The sequence below is a fragment of the Giraffa tippelskirchi genome, chromosome 8 (assembly GCF_054371585.1).
Source record: "Giraffa tippelskirchi isolate mGirTip1 chromosome 8, T2T-mGirTip1v1.2.pri, whole genome shotgun sequence".
In the NCBI taxonomy this organism is placed as follows: Eukaryota; Metazoa; Chordata; class Mammalia; order Artiodactyla; family Giraffidae; genus Giraffa; species Giraffa tippelskirchi.
Window position 1 is genome coordinate 54007078 of NC_137282.1, and position 19829 is coordinate 54026906.

At 41.8% G+C, this 19829-nt stretch overlaps 1 protein-coding gene across 3 annotated transcripts in view; it reads left to right on the forward strand.

Moving 5' to 3' along the window:
• Positions 1-19829, forward strand: part of CTNND2 (catenin delta 2) — a 1052534-nt gene that overhangs the window by 983304 nt on the left and 49401 nt on the right. For all 3 annotated transcript variants that reach the window (XM_081517461.1, XM_081517462.1, XM_081517463.1), the window contains one exon: positions 14006-14216. In XM_081517461.1, the coding sequence (XP_081373587.1) occupies positions 14006-14216 (211 nt within the window). The remainder of the gene's footprint in view (positions 1-14005; positions 14217-19829) is intronic.

Genomic DNA, 19829 nt, shown 5'->3' on the forward strand with positions numbered 1-19829 from the left:
GAAAAACTTCCCTAGGTTTCTCCCCTGAAGTTAGATTCATCAGTGTTTAGATTTCACCTTTACTTCCTTTCTGCTTTCAAAATGGAGCAACGAACTGAGATACTAACTTTTTGCTATCATGCTTAATATTTCATCAAATTATTTACATCCTATTAAAACATATTATACCAGTTACTTGCCTCATTTTCAGTATTTCTCAACAATTACATTATTTGTAGCTCAAAAAGGTATTTCAGAAAGACCCCTGTTAATTAACTGCAATTTTTATTTTTAGAATGATTCTTATACAAATTAAATAGGCATATCTTTGCCACCTTCTTGTCCATATTTCTGCTCATTATCTTACTTCTTGACATTTCAACAATGTGAGAATTTCTCAGAGCCTAATTCACTGAAATTCTTTGCATAAGATCTTAAGGTGATGAAAAATACAATTTCTTTTGTCTTCCAAGCAGAGGAAATTGGTTATTCATTTGGAGGTGATAACTCTGGGAAGAACTGCACACTATATACTGCAAACCTGTAAGATTTGCTTTACTCAACATTATTTCTATTTAGAGGGTTGAGTTACTGCCTGAATCATTTTCTCAAACTAACTGCTTACCAGTTCTGGCATGTGAAATAGATTCTGGTATGTCTTATAAGGCTCTGCTTGTTTTGTTTTGCTTCCAAATCATAGTTACTAGAAAAACTCATGAGGACCTTTAGTGTTTCTTCTGGAATTTGTCTCAGCCTCTACCCACAGTAACCACTGGTTCCTTGTCTCCAGCTAATCTCTTCTTACTGCGACTTTTCCTCTCTCTCTCTCTCCTCCTCTCTCTCTATTTGGCTAGATTGTTAATCAACTGAAGCAATTAGCAGATACATAAAAGAAGGTTCATTTTTTAAAAATCAGTGCATTTCATTAAATGTTTTTTCTATTTAATGGAGCAAAGGGGCGTATGTAGAGATGAACAGATCCCATTCTGGGGAAAGGGGGGCTGGTGTGATTAGGGTTAGTATTGCCACCACGCCTTTCCAGTCTGAGAAAGGAAAGTACACAGACAAAAGCATCAAGAGAAAGCGATGTTTACTATTAATAACAAATTGTTGCAAGGGATCCAAGCTTAAGAAAAACCAGCCTTCCATGTTTAAAATTAAAAAGCACAAATTTACCATGGTTTGTAAGGTCATGTTTAATCCTTTCATGGTGGGCAGACAGCAGTTTTTTCACGAGATAATCAGACCCTGTGTCACATACCAATGTTGCAAACATCAGAGATGAAGTGGATTTCAGAAAATGATTAAAGATTAATTAACTGGGACCAGGGCTAGTAGGGTGAGCCTCTGTTTATTTTCCTTTTTGGATTTGTTTGCCTGCACTGGTTTCTTGTTGTGCTGTTTCCCTGACTCTAAATTTTGATGAGCACATGACGTAGACATTCATGATAGAGTCAGAACACGGTACTAGTTTTCCTTCTCAGACCCTCCTTGCTGTTGAAGTTCTGCCCCTAAGACACAGATTTAACCACTGATGTTTGTGGTTGAGCAGCTTCCTCAGTTGTGACCATTAATTTGATGGTTGGCCAGTTGCACAGACATAGGTGTATCAAGTAATGTGGATTCGTTCACAAAGACCTCTGTTCATGATGATCAAAACTAGACCTCAATTCAGTTCAGTTCAGTTGCTCAGTCGTGTCTGACTCTTTGTGACCCCACGTCCGCAGCATGCCAGGCCTCCCTGTCCATCACCAACTCCCGGAGTTTACTCAAACTCATGTCCATTGAGTCGGTGATACCATCCAACCATTTCATGACCTATGTGATGATAAATCTTAAGTTAACTTTTGTTTTGTTTGTCGATTCGAGGTCTATAATTTTGATTCCTTTATGTAGCAGAAATCTTTTATTTCCTTTCTCCTGGTCTGCTTGGGTCTGTGACCCAGCACTGGCCAAGGCACTTCTCCCAGTCTCCGCCCCATCACCTGTAACTCAGGGATTATTCCATCTCTGTGAGCTCCAACTGTCCAGTGCTCCTGGCTATGTTGACTGTAGGGCTAGGATACCTTAAGCCATGCGATGCAAGCCAAGCCAGTGTCCTAGGAGGATACTGTAGACATCAATCCCACATATGAAATCTACTTGTTTTTAAGGACTTGTCATGCCTAATTAAGTTGTATTTGCCTTTATACATGACACCTATGGTATGGTCATGGATACAGATTTGATTTTTTCAGTTATGTTCTAGTAGAAAGGAGGACAGATTCTAGTTCAGTCTATAAAAACTTGTGGTCAAATAAGGTAAACAGATTAGACATGGGGCATTTTTTATATTATTTAACTATTATTTTCAGCAGTACAGACAGGACCACTCAGCATATATTGTTATACTAAAAGGATTATTATTCTTATTACCTTTTCCTGATAGCTTATTGTGTATTAAATTTTTTAAGAGATTTTTTCCCTGAATTTTGAAGAATTAATTAGAACGAGATTCCATTAAAAGAGAATTTCACCTAGTTTTCTATAAGCATAACCTGTTAAATTAAGCAGAAAAGACAGAGGAGCCGGAAAGAAGATGGATTTTACAAAAATCCTAGTTCAAAATGGAACATTAACCACAACTAAATTTGTTTCATTTAGTCTAGGTAATTAGTCCTTGTTCTCTTGATCCTGGGTTAGTTTGAAGTCCAAATTCTCAAAGTGAATGAGTTCTGGAACCCTGATCCTATCCCTTGGTAGCCTGAAAGATGTTCATTTGTTGTGAGTCTATCAGCTTTACAGGAGTGTGGGTAACCAAGAGCCTGTTTTACATTGTATCAAGTGTTAATGGTACCCGTTAGAGTTCTTTGATCAGGCTCTTTTGATATTTCTTCTAAGAGACCCAGTTACTGATCTGTGGCTCTGGCAGGGTCTTTAGGAGAGCGTGAGAGAAAATCAGAAACCACTTGCTGATGATAAGGCCGAATTGCTCTGAGTATTTTCTCATCACAACCAACAATATCAAACTTGAGACAAGTTTAGTATTATAAGAAGTTAGTCAGTCAATGGATTTGGTGAATATCCATCATCTCATATAGCTACAACATTGTTGTTGCTCAGTTGCTCAGTCATGTCCAACTCTTTGCAACTCCCTGGACTGCAGCATGCCAGGCTCCTCTGTCCTTCACTGTCTCCCAGAGTTTGCTCAAATTCCTGTCCATTGAGTTGGTGATGCTATCTAACCACCTCATTCTCTGCCACCCCCTTCTCATTTTGCCTTCAATCTTTCGCAGCATCAGGGTCAGATACAACATTAATGAAATAGAAATATAATATCAGTTCAGTTCAGTTGCTCGGTCGTATCTGACTCTTTGCTACCCCATGGAATGCAGCACACCAGGCTTCCCTGTCCATCACCAATTCCTGGAGCTTGCTCAAACTCATGTCCATCAAGTTGGTGATGCCATCCAACCATCTCATCCTCTATCATCCCCTTCTCCTCATGCCTTCAATCTTTCCCAGCATCAGGGTCTTTTCCAGTGAGTCAGTTCTTCACATCAGGTGGCCAAAGTATTGGAGTTTCAGCTATATATATGTTTTTTCCTTGTGATGAGAACTCTTAGGAAAGAGGGTCATTTTAATGCATTTCTTTGGTTATTAGAAGACTGAACTTTTTAATTCTTCTGTGAATTTCTTCTTCATGACTTTTAACTATGTTTATTTGGAGAGTCATTTTTTGATGTTGATTTGTAACACATAATATGAAAGGATAGTAAAAATTTGCTACATCCCCCCCAAAAAAAACAAAAAACAAAAAATGAAGAAGCTAGTCAGTGACTCCCATTAGAGTAAGTATATATTACAGACAGTGAGGGCACTGAAAACTCTCCAGGATCTTTTAACTTGTCCCACAAAGAGTGTTAGGATTCCCACCAACTGAAAAGGGCCTTTTAAACCTAGAAATAGAATATTTCTTTTAAAATCTCATTGGCCATGATCATTCTATTCTTTAACATGAAAGGGAGCATGCCTCTAACCAAACTGAAAGGTTCATAACTGCTGAAGCATCTTTATAAGACATGTTAGCCTTGAGGAGGTTGAGTTTCTCTTTTTTTAATTTGCCAAGTCTTTTTCTTTTAACTGAAGGCTTTAAAAGTAAGACAGCTCTTACAATAGTAATAAGCCAAATAAAAACTTATAGAATGCCAAAAGTACCTAATTACTTCTAGCATCTCCTGTCTCATAAGATGATGAAGAAAACGCTTTGATGTTACCCAGCGGCACTCTGGGAAGTTCCAGAGATGGTTTAGATTAAAATACATTTTTTAAAAGTTTTATTAGTTTGACTATGGGGTGCAGATTTGGGGAAGGCAATTTCAAAGAGAGCTTTCAGGAGACACAAGATATAAGTTCTTAGTGCCTAAAGACAGAAAATAACTGCAGCTTGGTTCAGAACTTTCCTGTGTAAACAAGTATTCAGACTTTTTCAATAACCCAACTATGCCATCTTGAATGCCTCACCTCTTTGGTCTGAAAAACCATATAAAAGCCAGATTTAAGATATGGATGTTTTACATATGCTTTCTTCCTTTTCATAATAAACTGTTTATATTAGATGTCTTAAAAGTGGCAGATTTTTAGGAAACATTAAGCTACAAACAGGAAAAGCTCCTTTCCAAGAAAGGAAAGAGAAAAAGGAGTTAGCTGTGCATTGCAGACAGAGCTGTGACCACCGACAGAGTATTGTCCTGCTGATCTTTAGTCAGAACTAACAATTTTCCTTTGGCAAAGGAGAGAAAGGCTCTTTTCACATTCACCTGTTGACACACAGTCACAGGGAAATCAGCGACCTGTGTGTTCACATCTTCAACCCCTGAGCAGTGTAAATTCAGAGCAGAGAGAAGATTCTGGGAGATGGTGGGTAGGAAAGCCCAGGATTCTGTACCCCCACACAGACAGCAATCTCACTGGCAGAATCTGTCCAATGTAACTATTTTGGAATTCTAGAGTCTGATGAAGGCTTGCAACTGTCAGAGGAAAGCTTGGATGGTAGATTATGGTTAATTTTGGTCATTGTCAGCTCTTAGCAAAGTAGCAGCTACCCTTTTCTCATCTCCAGCCCTCAGCAGGAAGCTATACATGTATTCACGGAGCAGCTTGTATGCGGCTGGTGGGAGCTAGGGTGGGCAGCAAAGACTCTGTCCTCCAGATATTGGGGGATCTGTGTTTGGATTGCTGTTACTGATCATGGAGTCACAGACGCAGAGGCAGCTGTTGTTGTGTACCCCCGAATTGTTGAACACCCCTCACCCTCCAGCTGAAGTGACTTCCAGGGACTTAAAGGGTTGGTGCCCTTCCCTCCCCCTTCATTGCTGTCTTTTTCCCCTTTGGGGAGTCATATATTAAGATATTCCAAAGCAAATGCCTGTGTGAAGAAAATTAGAAAGTCACTATGCATGGCCAGAGAAAGGTAAAGGTTCAGAAAAGATCTGAGATCTAAAGTTGACACCTCAGCACACAGACATCCTACAACAACTAAAAAAAAGTCAGCAAACCTTAGGAAGGGGAAGAATCTGATTTCCAGGGTCACTACATTGTTCGATTGCAATGTCCAGTTTTGAACAACAACAACAAAAGCACAGTGGATACAAAGAAATTGAGAAGTAAAGCCCATTTCAAGGAAAAAAAAAAAAAATGAACCAACAGAACCTTCCCTGAGAAAGACCAAATGGGAGAATTGCTAGACAAAGACTTTAAAACACTGGATAATTATAGCAGCTTAGTATTATTGTAAAGCCAGTTTGTAACTCCACTTTTTGTTTTTTACATGAATCAAGAGAATAATGCATTTAAAAAAATTATTGGTCTAAAAGCTAGTAGTCTCGTACCTTTGGCTTGAAACTCCATGTTTTCTCTATACTTTATGAAAGTGATGCATTGAGAAAACAACCATCATTTTATATTTTTGGACACATGTGAAGATGTAGTTTTGTGACATCCATAACTGAAAGGATTGGGGTTGAGCTGTAAACAAGCAGAGTTTTTGTACATTATTGAAGTTAAATTGGTATAAATTTAAATTAGACTGTTACAATTTTAGGATATTAAATGTAGTCCACATGGTAACCACATAGAAAATAGTTACAAAGTATACACAAAAGGAAATGAGAAAGGGCTTAAAACATTTCACTGCAAAAAAAAAAAAAAAAAATCAAACACTGAAGAGCATAATTTGGGAAATGAGGGACCAAAAAACCTAGAAGGTATTTAGGAAAAAATAGGAAAACAACACACGTTAATTTCCCCCCTCCTTACAATAATTATTTTAAATACAAAAGGGTTAAGACCCTCTGTCCAAAGACAGAGGTTGACAGAATGGAAAGCAAAAAAAAAACTATGATCCAACTACATGCTGTCTACAAGAGACTCATTTTAGATGCAAAAAAACGTAGAATGAAAGAGAAAGGATATTTTTACACCTCTGCTCATAGTAGCATCATTCACAATAACTGAAATAAAGAAGCAACCCAACTGTCCACGAGTAGATGGATGGATAAACAGAACATGGTGTGTGCAGACAAGGGAACAACATCCAGACTTCTTTTAAAGGCAACTTTGATATATTCTACAGTGCGAATGACACTTGAAAACAGTGTGCTGAGCAAAATAGACACGATGTACGATCCGCTTATATAAGACACTTCAAGTTGTCAACTCAATGGACACGAGTTTAGACAAACTCCAGGAGACAGTAAAGGAAGGGTTGCCTGGCGCTGTGCAGTCCACGGGGTCACAAGGACATGACTTAGCAACTGAACAACAACAAAAAGAGTTGTCAAAATCATAGAGATAGAAAGTAGAACGTTGGTTGTTAGTGGATGGAGGGATGGGGAATTATTGTTTAAAGGTTAAATGGAGTTTAATAGAATTTTAGTTTTGCAAGATGAAGAGCTCTGGAGATATATGCTGGTGATGTTTGCAAGACAGTATGAATTTACTCAGGATCACTGAACTGTACATGTGAAAATAGAAAAGATTGTAAATTTAATTATGTGCATTTTACCACCATAAAAAATGGAAGAAAAGTATTAACTTAGGACAACTCAGCAAAAACTCACAGGTCAGTTTTAGAGGCTCTAGAAACAGGGATGTCAAAGAGGTACTAAAATCTCATAGACACAAGAGCTGTCATGTTCCTGATCTAGGGCTGTTCTCAGCTGACCTTTGTCTTAAAACAGTTCAGTTCAGTTCAGTTCAGTCACTCAGTCATGTCCGACTCTTTGCGACTCCATGAAGCGCAGCACGCCAGGCCTCCCTGTCCATCACCAACCCCCGGAGTCCACCCAAACCCATGTCCATCGAGTCGGTGATGCCATCCAAGCATCTCACCCTCTGTCGGCCCCTTCTCCTCCTGTCCTTAATCCTTCCCAGCATCAAGGTCTTTTCAAATGAGTCAGCTCTTCACATCAGGTGGCCAAAGTATTGGAGTTTCAGCTTCAACATCAGTCCTTCCAATGAACACCCAGGACTGATCTCCTTTAGGATGGACTGGTTGGATCTCCTTGCAGTCCAAGGGACTCTCAAGAATCTTCTCCAACACCACAGTTCAAAAGCATCAATTCTTCCACCCTAAGCTTTCTTTATAGTCCAGCTCTCACATCCATACATGACCACTGGAAAAACCGTAGCCTTGACTAGACAGACCTTTGTTGACAAAGTAATGTCTCTGCTTTTTAATATGCTGTCTGGGTTGGTCATAACTTTTCTTCCAAGGAGTAAGCGTCTTTTAATTTCATGGCTGCAGTCACCATCTGCAGTGATTTTGGAGCCCAGAAAAAGTCAGCCACTGTTTCCAATGTTTCCCCATCTATTTGCCATGAAGTGATGGGACCGGATGCCATAATCTTAGTTTTCTGAATGTTGAGCTTTAAGCCAGCTTTTTCACTCACCTCTTTCACTTTCATCAAGAGGCTCTTTAGTTCTTCACTTTCTGTCATAAGGGTGGTGTCATCTGCATATCTGAGGTAATTGATATTTCTCCCAGAAATCTTGATGCCACCTTGTGCTTCTTCCAGCCCAGCGTTTCTCATGATGTACTCTGCATAGAAGTTAAATAAGCAGGGTGACAATATACAGCCTTGACATACTCCTTTTTCTGTTTGGAACCAGTCTGTTGTTCCATGTCCAGTTCTAACTGTTGCTTCCTGACCTGCATACAGGTTTCTCAAGAGGCAGGTCAGGTGGTCTGGTATTCCCATCTCTTTCAGAATTTTCCACAGTTTATTGTGATCCACACAGTCAAAGGCTTTGGCATAGTCAATAAAGCAGAAATAGATGTTTTTCTGGAACTCTCTTGCTTTTTTGATGATTCAGCGGATATTGGCAATTTGATCTCTGGTTCCTCTGCCTTTTCTAAAACCAACTTGAACATCTGGAAGTTCACAGTTCACGTATTACTAAAGCCTGGCTTGGAGAATTTTAAGCATTACTTTGCTAGTGTGTGAGATGAGTGCAATTGTGCAGTAGTTTGAGCCTTCTTTGGCATTGCCTTTCTTTGGGATTGGAATGAAAACTGACCTTTTCCAGTCCTGTGGCCACTGCTGAGTTTTCCAAATATGCTGACATATTGAGTTCAGCACTTGCACAGCATCATCTTTCAGGATTTGAAATAGCTCTACTGGAATTCCATCACCTCCACTAGCTTTGTTTGTAGTGATGCTTCCTAAGGCCCACTTGACTTCACATTCCAGGATGTCTGGCTCTAGGAACATCATTCCTCTAATGTTGGGCTTCCGAGGTGGTGCTAGTGATAAAGAAGCCACTTGCCAGTGCAGGTAGATGTAAGAGACACAGTTTTGATCCCTGGGTTAGGAAGATCCCTTGGAGGAGGGCAAGGCAACCCACTGTATTATTCTTGTCTGGAGAATCCCACGGACAGAGGAGCCTGGTGGGTTGCACAGAGTCTGTGGGGTTGCACAGAGTTGGACACGACTGAAGCAGCTTAGCACGAGCACACCTCTAATGCTGGAATGAGAGATTTGAGTTACCATGGTCACAGAGATCAGCTGTAACAGAGGACTCGTATAAGTGATCCAGAGTGATGGACAGTCAGTTTAGGAAGGTATAGAGGAGCACAGGTGGTTAGACCGTAAAGCCGCTCACTACTCAACATTGCAACATTGCTGCCACCCATGGGGAAGCCAACCGGGTAGTTCACAGATCAATACCAGAAACAGACTTGGTCCTGAAATACAGACAGTTAAAAATGAACAATCAAAAAATAGGCACCGTCGGCGAGAACAAACCTCTCTTAGCCCATCTTGAAGTTCTCAAGGCGTGCTTCTGGGGCAGCACACTTTGTCACGTCTCCTGAGTCCATCCACACACCTCAATGTGCCCAACAACTCTAAAAAGAAGACCCCAGAAAGAAAGAGAAACTAGTTTTTACTTGTAATTTACAAACACAGGTGCCCACACACACCTGTGTGGGGAGGAAGGGAAGCAAAGTTACAAGGTTGCAGTTAGTTTGTGTGTTTTTTTACATAATTGCAATATGTCCAACAGTCATCTCATATCAGTATTGCAAAAGTCAGAGATAAAGTTATTTTCATGAGAGGCTAACTTTGAAGAAACAGCCCAAGGATTCATTTCTGTTGAGAATTTGAGCAAGACAGAGTGACTATGTTGGTGGTGATGGTGCGGCTGCGTTTGTTTTGTTGTCATCTCAGGGAGTATCTGTCTTAATCTTGGAGCGGCTGTGCTTTTCATTTGTAATGTGTGATTCCCTGAGAGTGGATAATGGAAAGGACATTTGTTCCAAATAGAGGCAAGGTGAGGTGTTCGGTTTATTTTCACAAATCCAAGGGTCTTTTGAACCTGATGACCTGTTTGTCTCTCCCATGGGATATTGCTTTGTGGTTCTCTCATATAATGCTTATTAGTTGTGCATGTTTTTCTTTATGTATTTTTTCTTCCTTTCTTTCTTTCCTTCTTTCTTTCTTTTTTAATTTTGGCCATACCACAAGGCTCACAGGAACTTAGTTCCCAAACCAGGGATTGACCCCAGGCAACAGCAGTGGAAGTACCAAGACCCAACTGGACTGCCAGGGAATTTCTGTGTATATTTTAATTTGTGTGGAAAATAAAACAGAAATCCAACTTGTCCATTATTATTAAGCTTTAGAATTCACTTGGCTATCGCTGTCCACCTCATTGTCCTAACTAGAAATTTCTGAATCCTTTTTCCCTGTGTTACCACCACCATTTTATTGGACTCCAAGCCTGGTTCTGAAGACTCTCCATTGCAGCTGCTCTTCTGTTCTTGATCCCCCCAAGGCCATCTCTTTGTATTCACAAGTCCTTGCTTTTGTCCTAAAATATTACACTCACCTGCTAGATGCTATCATCAGCATGAGTCACTCTATGACGTTTGTTCTGTGTCATATTTGTGTTGTGTGTGTGTTCGGTCATGTCCAACTCTTTGTGACCCCATGAACGGTAACCTGCCAGGCTTCACTGTCCATGGGATTATCCCAGCAAGAATTCTGGAGTGGGTTGCCATTTCCTCCTCCAGGGGATCTTCCCAACCCAGGGATCAAACACGAATCTCCTGTGGTTCCTGCATTGGCAGGCAGATTCTTTACCACTTGAGTCATCTGTGTCATGTTATTTGTTGCTGTTGTTCAGTCATTAAGGCATGTCCAAGTCTTTGTGACCCCGTGAACTGCTGCACGCCCAGCTTCCCTGCCCTTCACTATCTCCTGGAGTTTGCTCAAACTCATGTCCATTGAGTTGGAGATGTCATTCTGCCATCTTATCCTCTGTCACCCCCTTCTCCTTTTGCCTTCAGTCTTTCCCAGCATCAAGGTCTTCTCCAAAAAGTTGGCTCTTCACATCAGGTGGCCAAAGTATTGGAGTTTCAGCTTCAGCATCAGTCCTTCCAATGAATATTTAGGACTGATTTCCTTTAGTATTGACTGGTTTGATCTCCTTGCAGTCCAAAGGATTCTCACGAGTCTTATCCAACACCACAATCGAAAGCATCAATTCTTTGGTGCTCAACCTTCTTTATAGTCCAGTTCTCACATCCGTAAATGACTACTGGAAAAACCATAGCTTTGACCAGATAGACCTTTGTCGGCAAAGTGCTATCTCTGGTTTTTAATATGCTGTCTAGATGGGTCACAGCTTTCCTTCCAAGGAGCAATCGTCTTTTAATTTCATGACTTCAGTCACTGTCCACATTAACTTATTTTTAAACCAAGTTAAATCTAGAGGAATGGGGCACGGTCTTCAGTTTGCAGTGGTTAATGGTACTGTTGCCCCTTTCTGGGGCCTCAGCCATTCGTTCTAAAACTAGAAGCTCCTTTCCCCCATGGCAGGCTCATCCGCAGGGTGAGACCTGTACTCTTAAGCTCTCCTCCTCTGCATCCTTATCACCTCGCAAAGCACCGCTGAGCCCCAGGTGCCCTTGGTGTCCCTGTGCCCATATACTTGACCACCTGATGCAAAGAGCCAGCTTATTGGGAAAGACTCTGATGCTGGGAAAGATGGAGGACAGGAGGAGAAGGGGGCGACAGAGGATGAGATGGCTGGATGGTATCATCAGCCCAATGGACATGAGTTTGAGCAAACTCCAGGAGTTGGTGAGGGACAGGGAAGACTGGCATGCTGCAGTCCACGGGGTTGAAAAGAGTCAGACATGACTGAGAGACTGAACAACATGTGTGTGTGTGTGTGTGTGTGTGTGTGTGTGTGTGTGTGTGTGTGTGTGTGTGTGTGTGTGTGTGTGTGTGTGAATGACGGTGACTCCTGCTCTCTTTCACAGCGGGGAGCACATAAAAAATGACAATATTTGTCCAGGACCCTGGGGCAAGTCTAAGAGGCTTTTCTGGGGAGAATAGCAGTTCCTGCCACTTGAAGATTATGGGGACCTTGCTTCTCATTCAGAGCTCACAGATTGGGAAACTGTAAAAGATGAAACCATACTTTGTGCCTGAAGTAATTTTTTAAATGATGATAACATAAACTAAGGGATTCCCAGGTGGCTCAGTGGTAAAGAATCTGCCTGTCAATGCAGGAGATGCAGGTTCGATCCCTGGGTTGGGAAGACCCCTGGAGGAGGAAATGGCAACTCCCTCCAGTATTCTTGCCTGGAGAATCCCATGGACAGAGGAGTCTGGCGGGCTACGGTCCATTGGGGTCAAAAAGAGTCAGACACGACTGAGCATGCATACACACTATGTAAACTTAAACAAAAATGCTCTAGTCAAATTCTCTTCCTTTCCTTGATTTTGCTTTCAACCTTGATAATGTCCAAGGTCACAGAACCAGTCTTCCATATTCATTCAGGAGTGGGAATGCCCCTGTATGCACAAGAACCGAGTTTGTTGTCTCCTCTCTCCATCACTTCCATGATAAAGGAAAAGAACCCACCTATCTTCTCACTTTTGTGAATCAAGTTTGTCTGACAGTGAATTGTGGGGGTTAATGATAAAGTCACCAGCATGCTGAGCTCAACAGAATTAAACTCGCAGACAGAGGTGAGTGCAATTTAATGATAAACAGATAAAGCAGGATGCTCAGAGGAGTTTCTCATACCAAGGATCTTCTCCAGCCTGTTTTAAGTGCTGTCATTGGAAAATAAATATGCTGCATTTGGGGATTTTCAGGCAAAGAGTTCCTGTCAGACGCGTCTCAGCTGTCATCAGTTGAATGAAGACACTTTCCTATTTCAGTAATTTAGACTTCAGCCTTTTTTTTTATGTTCAAGCTAAAATAAGCCACCTAAACATAGGATAAGAGCTGATACTAAAATTATGAAGTCCTATGTTTTATTTATTACTGCTGGGAATTAAGATATCATTGCCTCCTCCCATGGGGTCCCATTTCCTGCCTCCAAGCTCCATGCGCCGGAGACTTAAATAGCAAAAGAAGTCATCCATTAGAGACCTGTAAGGAGGAAGAATATTCCAAATGGGTTTTAGGAGCTACCTAAATATGTCTGATTAGGGGGTGGGAGACAAGGCAGGAATTGAACTTTGGACACATGCCAATTCCACCCAATTTGAAAATTTAAGAAGAGCCAACTTTGCTACAGCCACTCCTGTACTTAGTTCCAAAAGTAAATCAATAGGACAAAATTGGAACCTGCAGGTGGGATGAATTAATTGTCTTGCAGGGTTATTGGTAATACCTAAATGGCTTTGTAAACTAAAAGTACTCCATAAAGATGTCATTATAAGTACCTCTGTCTTTGGGAGGAGCATGATTGATAATGATAAAGTGAATTAAGGAAACAAAGTTGTATGTTATCATTTTTTTCACAGGACGTAAAACATATCAAATTAGTAAATGTTATATGGCAGAACCGTTCAATAAAACCCCATCAGAGAGACAAATAGTTCATCCAGTTGCCCTAGTTCAAAGGACATCTCATTTTATATATTATTTGTAAAGTTTCCCTCTCCTGCTTTGAATGTTTCTCTTTTCTTTATAGGGACCAAAATGCAGATTTCATACATACATACATTTTTGTGCTTTGACTCTTATTTGATAAATAATACAGTTGCCAACATTGCTCCCATCAGGGGATTTTTGAGGTTGTGTTAGGGTTACCATATGTTTTCCTAACTTCTTTGAACAGCAAGCAGGAACCCACTGATAACTAACCTCTACTGAGTCCTGAGTCCAGGGTCATCGTCGTGTGTTCAGTGCTTCCCTCATATTTACTCATTTAATCTTTGCAACAACCTAGTAAGGGTAGGTATACTGTCATTCTGGCTTCACGATTTAAAAAGCTGAGGCTCCGAGGCATGAAATAACTTGTCCAGAGAGTCAGTCCCACATCAATCCAGTACCACAAGCCACGCATTCACCATGTTTTGCTGTGTATGTGCCCACAGTACCTATGTAGAGAATAATCAGTGATGAGAGCAGACAACATTGTGTTAACATGGCCTCTTGTCTTCTCTTTTTCACCCCAGTTCCCACCTCCCCTGTTCTGACCACATTTCAACTCTTCCCCTCATCTTCTTTTCCGAAGGCAAATACGCCATGCGAGACCTGGTCCACCGGCTTCCAGGCGGGAACAACAGCAACAATGCAGCGAGCAAGGCCATGTCGGATGACACGGTGACGGCCGTGTGCTGCACCCTTCATGAGGTGATCACCAAGAACATGGAGAATGCCAAGGCCTTACGGGACGCTGGGGGCATCGAGAAGTTGGTCGGCATCTCCAAAAGCAAAGGAGACAAGTAAGTCACGCAGTGACTTCCTAACACATACAACTGGTGTTGGTAGGTACAGGTCTAGGGTTTCCCAGGTGGCACCATGGTAAAGTATCTGCTTGCCAGTGCAGGAGACACAAGAGACAGGGGTTTGATCCCTAGATCAGGAAGATCCCCTGGAGAAGGAAAAGGCAGCCCACTCCAGTATTGTTGCCTGGGATATCCCAGGGACAGAGGAGCCTAGCGGGCTACAGTCCATGGGGTCACAAAGAGCTGGACATGATGGAGCATCCATACACACATGCACAGACACAGTTCTAAGTGTGCCCGACGACCCTCGGTTTTGGGTAAGACTACCCAATGTCACTGGGAAGCATTGGTGTCTGATCATCAAGAGATGGAAATTTCCAGTCTTCCCACCCCACAAGGAAAGCTGTTCTTACTAGTCATTTTGATTTGATAAAGAACTCATGACTTGGTGACTCCTGGGATGTTGATACGATAGGCTTGACATTCCAGCATCCAATCTAATGACTGGCATGTGGGCTTCCCTGATATCTCAGTTGGTAAAGAATCCGCTTGCAATGTGGGAGACCTGGGTTCGATCCCTGGGTTGGGAAGATCCCCTGGAGAAGGGAAAGGCTACCTACTCTAGTATTCTGGCCTGGAGAATTCTATGGACTGTATAGTCCGTTGGGTCGCAAAGAAGAGTCAGACAGGACTGAGCGACTTTCACTTTTCATACCCAGAGATGACCCAGATTCATGAAGGTATTTGGTAGTGGTTGTTTCAGTGTGGCTACAAATCCAAGTGATGATGGACCCACATCCTTTTGTTCTGTGCCTCTTCAGTCCTGCATAGCAAGGCATGCAGGGAGGATGGGGAAGAAAACAGAGTGACAGAGTCAGAAAGAGCTTAGCGCTCATCCACCACCTTCCCTTACCAGCTGTGCGCTTGGGACAAATTATGGGACCTCCCTGGGGGTTCAGACAGTAAAAGCATCTGCCTACAATGCGGGAGACCCGGGTTCGATCCCTGGGTCGGGAAGATGCCCCTGGAGAAGGAAATGGCAACCCACTCCAGTACTCTTGCCTGGGAAGTCCCATGGATGGAGGGGCCTGGTGGGCTACAGTCCATGGGGTCGCAAAGAGTCGAACTCAACTGAGCAACTTCACATGCTCATACTTTCCAATCTAAAGACAGCAGGAAGGACTGTCATAAAAGACTTCCTGGAAGAGGTAATAATCACATCCTAAATACTGAGTAGGAATTTCCCAGGAATGGAAGCAGTGAGGAAGGAGGGCTTTTATGCCAATGGAATAAAGAGAGAGAGGGCTTATATCAAAGGAACGCCACCACCACTAATAGTAATCTTCCCAGTTAGATTTAAGAACCAGTGGTATTTTATTGTATGTAACTTAAAACATATCTTCACCAGCCACAGGGTTGGTATATCCATGAGCTGTCAATTTTACAAAAACATTCAGTAACCTTAATTAAATTTTGACTTCTGAAGTCCCTCAATGTAATCAAATAAGATTAACAGGGTAAACCTTTTGTTATCAAGGGCTTACTTCTTGACTTCATTCCCTTTACATCTAAACGCCAAATAAGTTTTCTTTTGTTATTAAAGGCTTTAAACGATGCACTTCAAGACTTTTGGATATTCTCTCATTTCATTTAATTCGAGATACTATCATTGTGCAATAAAAAGAAGTTTCAGGGGTTCTGTGTAAGCGCCTTGAGACCTCCAAATAGGTTCAATCAACAGTTGAGTGTTAGGATTTGAATACTTTTCCATATCAAATATAGAGAAACCCCACTGGACTTGTGGAATAATTGCACAGTACAAATGGTTGACTTGAATTATGCCTTAGAATATTGAACTTACAGTAAAATGCTCTTCTCCATTGGCAGGAAACCACATGGTTCTCTTGTTTATTTATTTTTTAGGACTGGGCAGAGGGGTGGTCTTTCCCTGAGGCTTTCTGTGGGCTGAGCCTGCAGAGCTTATCCTGGGGCCGCCAGCAAGGTCAGGGAAAGTAACACAGGCTTTGATTTTATTTCTTTATTTCTGGCTGTGCCGGATCTTTGTTGCCACAGGCAGGGCTACTCCCTAGTTGTGGCGCCTGGGCATCTCATTGTGGTGGCTTCTCTTGTTGTGGACTCCAGGGCCCACGGGCTCCAGTGGTTGAAGCTCCCAGGCTCTGGCTCACAGCCTTGGTACTTGTGGTGCTCAGGCTTAGTTGTTCCGGGGCAGGTGGGATCTTCCCGAATCAGGGATCAAACCAGTGTCTCCTGTAATAGGAAGTGAATTCTTCCCCACTGAGCCGCCAGAGAAGCCTCAGTTATCTTTTTTATATGGCTTCAGTGGTTGTTATTGTTCAGTCACTCAGTTGTGTCTGATTCTTTGTGACCCCATGAACTGCAGCACTCCAGGCTTTCCTGTCCTTCACTTAGCTTCGCATAGCTTCAGTGGACCTTGGAAATCTCTAATTGAAATGCACACCTGTTTTGGGCATTAGAAACTTAATATGTTGATGCTTTTCTTAAGCAAACACACATGCATACACAATAAAACCATAGTCCACTCTGATATAATTATCTATATTCATGAGACATTCAGAGAAGAAAGTATTATCCCTGAATCATAAAACTGTAGAGCTTTGGGAGGTTGTTATATGAATTCCTTCCATCTGTGTGAGTGTCCCTATTGGGCCTTAAAGAGAAAAAATGCTTTTATCAGTCCTATGGTCAAAGAAAATTATTTGATAAAGCTAATTAAAAACTCATTTGAAGAAACTATCTATGAAGTAGTATATATCAACATTGCCAATCCAGGAAATAGTCCTGTTAGGTCTGTTCCCGTCTGGATTGTTGCTAACAGGAGGTTCCTTTTACTACAAATAGTCTCAAATATATGCTTTAAATTGACTGAAAATTTCTTCATGGACTAGATACTCGTTTCATATCATTGTTTCTTTACCTTTTCCCTCAATATTTAGCAGTCTGGATTTATGAATTTAATAAGAAGTGTTGAATTCACTTGAGTCAAGCATTTCCCATTTAGAATTCTCCTGCTCAGTCTCATCCATTCTGTTATGTGGTTTACCTCTTTTAGACAGTGACTGATTTGGGGATCAAAGCAAGGTTTTTATAACTGGCCGTATCCTCACCTCCCACCTGCACTTCAGTTGGATTTTTGCTTCTCACTGCTCTTAAAATGCATCCAGAAGAATTATGTTGGGTCTTAGCATTAAACTCACCATTTGTCACTCAATTCTTTCATGATAGTATATCTGAGATTCCTATGGCCTTCTGCTGCTGCTGCTAAGTCGCTTCAGTCGTGTCCGACTCTGTGCGACCCCATAGACGGCAGCCCACCAGGCTCTGCCATCCCTGGGATTCTCCAGGCAAGAACACTGGAGTGGGTTGCCATTTCCTTCTCCAGTGCATGAAAGGGAAAAGTGAAAGTGAAGTTGCTCAGTCGTGTCCGCTCTTAGCGACCCCATGGACTGTAGCCTACCAGGCTCTTCCATCCATGGGATTTTCCAGGCAAGAGTACTGGAGTGGGGTGCCATTGCCTTCTCCGCTATGGCCTTCTAGAAGTGTTCTAATGAAATAGAAATATTTATTGAAAATAAATTTTTTGGAATTGAAGATTTAATAATTGGAAAAGGGAGGAATATCAGTTTGCTCTAGTTAATTCATAACATGCTTGCAGACTTGCCCTCCTCCCAAAACTACTGAAACTTTTGTGATCATGTGAGAGAACACAGATGAACAAACATGTATAGCTATGATTCTCCCTTTTATGTATTTATAGGTTTTATTTCTAAATATGCACAAGCTTAAATGTGCTATGATTTTGATGAATCAGACTGCACGTGCCAATCAAGGTGTGTTTGAACTGTATAACTCATCACATCTTGCCAATACACTGGAACACTTATTCTGGAATCCTGCAGCTAGAATGACCGTGCTGAAAACCCACAATGAAATCGCACCAACTGAGATTCTCAGCCACCCCTAATTTGACAACTCTGGTGAATATCAGACATCGTGTAATTGTTAATGACTCTTATAGGAATCTTATACTTACCATTTTTGAAGTCTTGATAACTTATATTATTCTTTTCACATCATTTTAAACACACAGCGTGGACATTCTGTCATATCCATCTGCTTCAGAAGTACATTTGTGTTTTTTCCGATTTTAACAGTCGTGTAGGAAATAGTGTTGAATGTGTCACTGTATTTTGTCATAAGACAGAAAAGCCATTAACAGTCTCAACTGTTACTTGTCAGTTAGGAACTGTGTTTGTGGCTGAGGTTATAATCACTTGTCACATTAGAAGCACTCAATTGTTCAAGTCCTTCAGTCAACAGTTATAGGTTTTCAAGTAGCCATTGCATGAGACTGGTCTAGTGGATGAATCAAAATTAAAGGCTAAAAAGAAAGCAGTATTTCTTTGACCTTCATCAGTTTTTATAACACTGTAGTATACTGGCATGTTAATTGAGAGGTTAATAGCTGCTATTCATTCCACATTCTCAGTCTGTGTTTTGAAACTAAGCAAGAAGTAGAAAAAAATTACAGCATCAAAGGACTTTTTGCTTACTAAAATTTTCAACTGTATTATCACCACCTGAATGCTAAGATATGTTCCTCTAGAGTTGCTTGACTTTTGTCACAGATATGTATCTAGCTAGCAGTGATAAAATCCAGCAAAACATAGCATTTAATCTTTGCTCAGCATTGATTATATAAGAATAGTATGTGAGGATCATCAGAATTGCAGAGCTTCTCCCCAAGGAGCCTGCATCAACTCCCCAGCACCAGGAAGACCAGCTTCCAGTTGAGAGAGCTGCAGGGCTGTGGGAAACACAGACTCTGCTCTTAAGGGGCTCACACACAATCTCATACCAAGACTGAACACAGAAGCAGTAGTTTGAAAAGAGCCTGGGTCAGGGCACTTACTGATCTTAGAGAGCATCTCAGAGAGGCAGGAGGCAGCTGAGACTCTCTCTGGGGACAGAGATGCTAGCAGCAGCCTCTTTGGGAAGCTAGTTCTACCTTGCAGTGCTAGTAAGTACCATTTTGGAGTCCTCCTAGTTTATTAGCACCAGGGGCTTACTTGCCCACCAGCCAGTCAACCTCACTCCTGGTTCTCCCTAGGTTGAGAAGCTAGCTGTGCCAGGACCAGTAACATCCATACAGGGCCTGGCAGCCAACCAGACCACAAGCCAGCCCACCGACCAGTGCACCCATAGTAGTTGCCACCCCCCAACACAAAAGAAGGGCTCACATGGCCCACTAGGAGGTACCCCCTGGAGCACACAGCTGTGGTGACCACAGGAGAGTATGCTGCTGGGCCTCACAGGATATCTACATCAGGCTGCTCCTCCAAGATCAGGAAATGTAACTTCAGACCTGCTTAATGCTGCTGCTGCTGCTAAGTCGCTTCAGTCGTGTCCGACTCTGTGCGACCCCATAGATGGCAGCCCACCAGGCTCCTCCGTCCCTGGGATTTTCCAGGCAAGAGTACTACAGTGGGTTGCCATTGCCTTCTCCGGACCTGCTTAATACACAGAAATAAAAACAGAGAGTAAAGCAAAACGAAGTGACAGAGGAATATA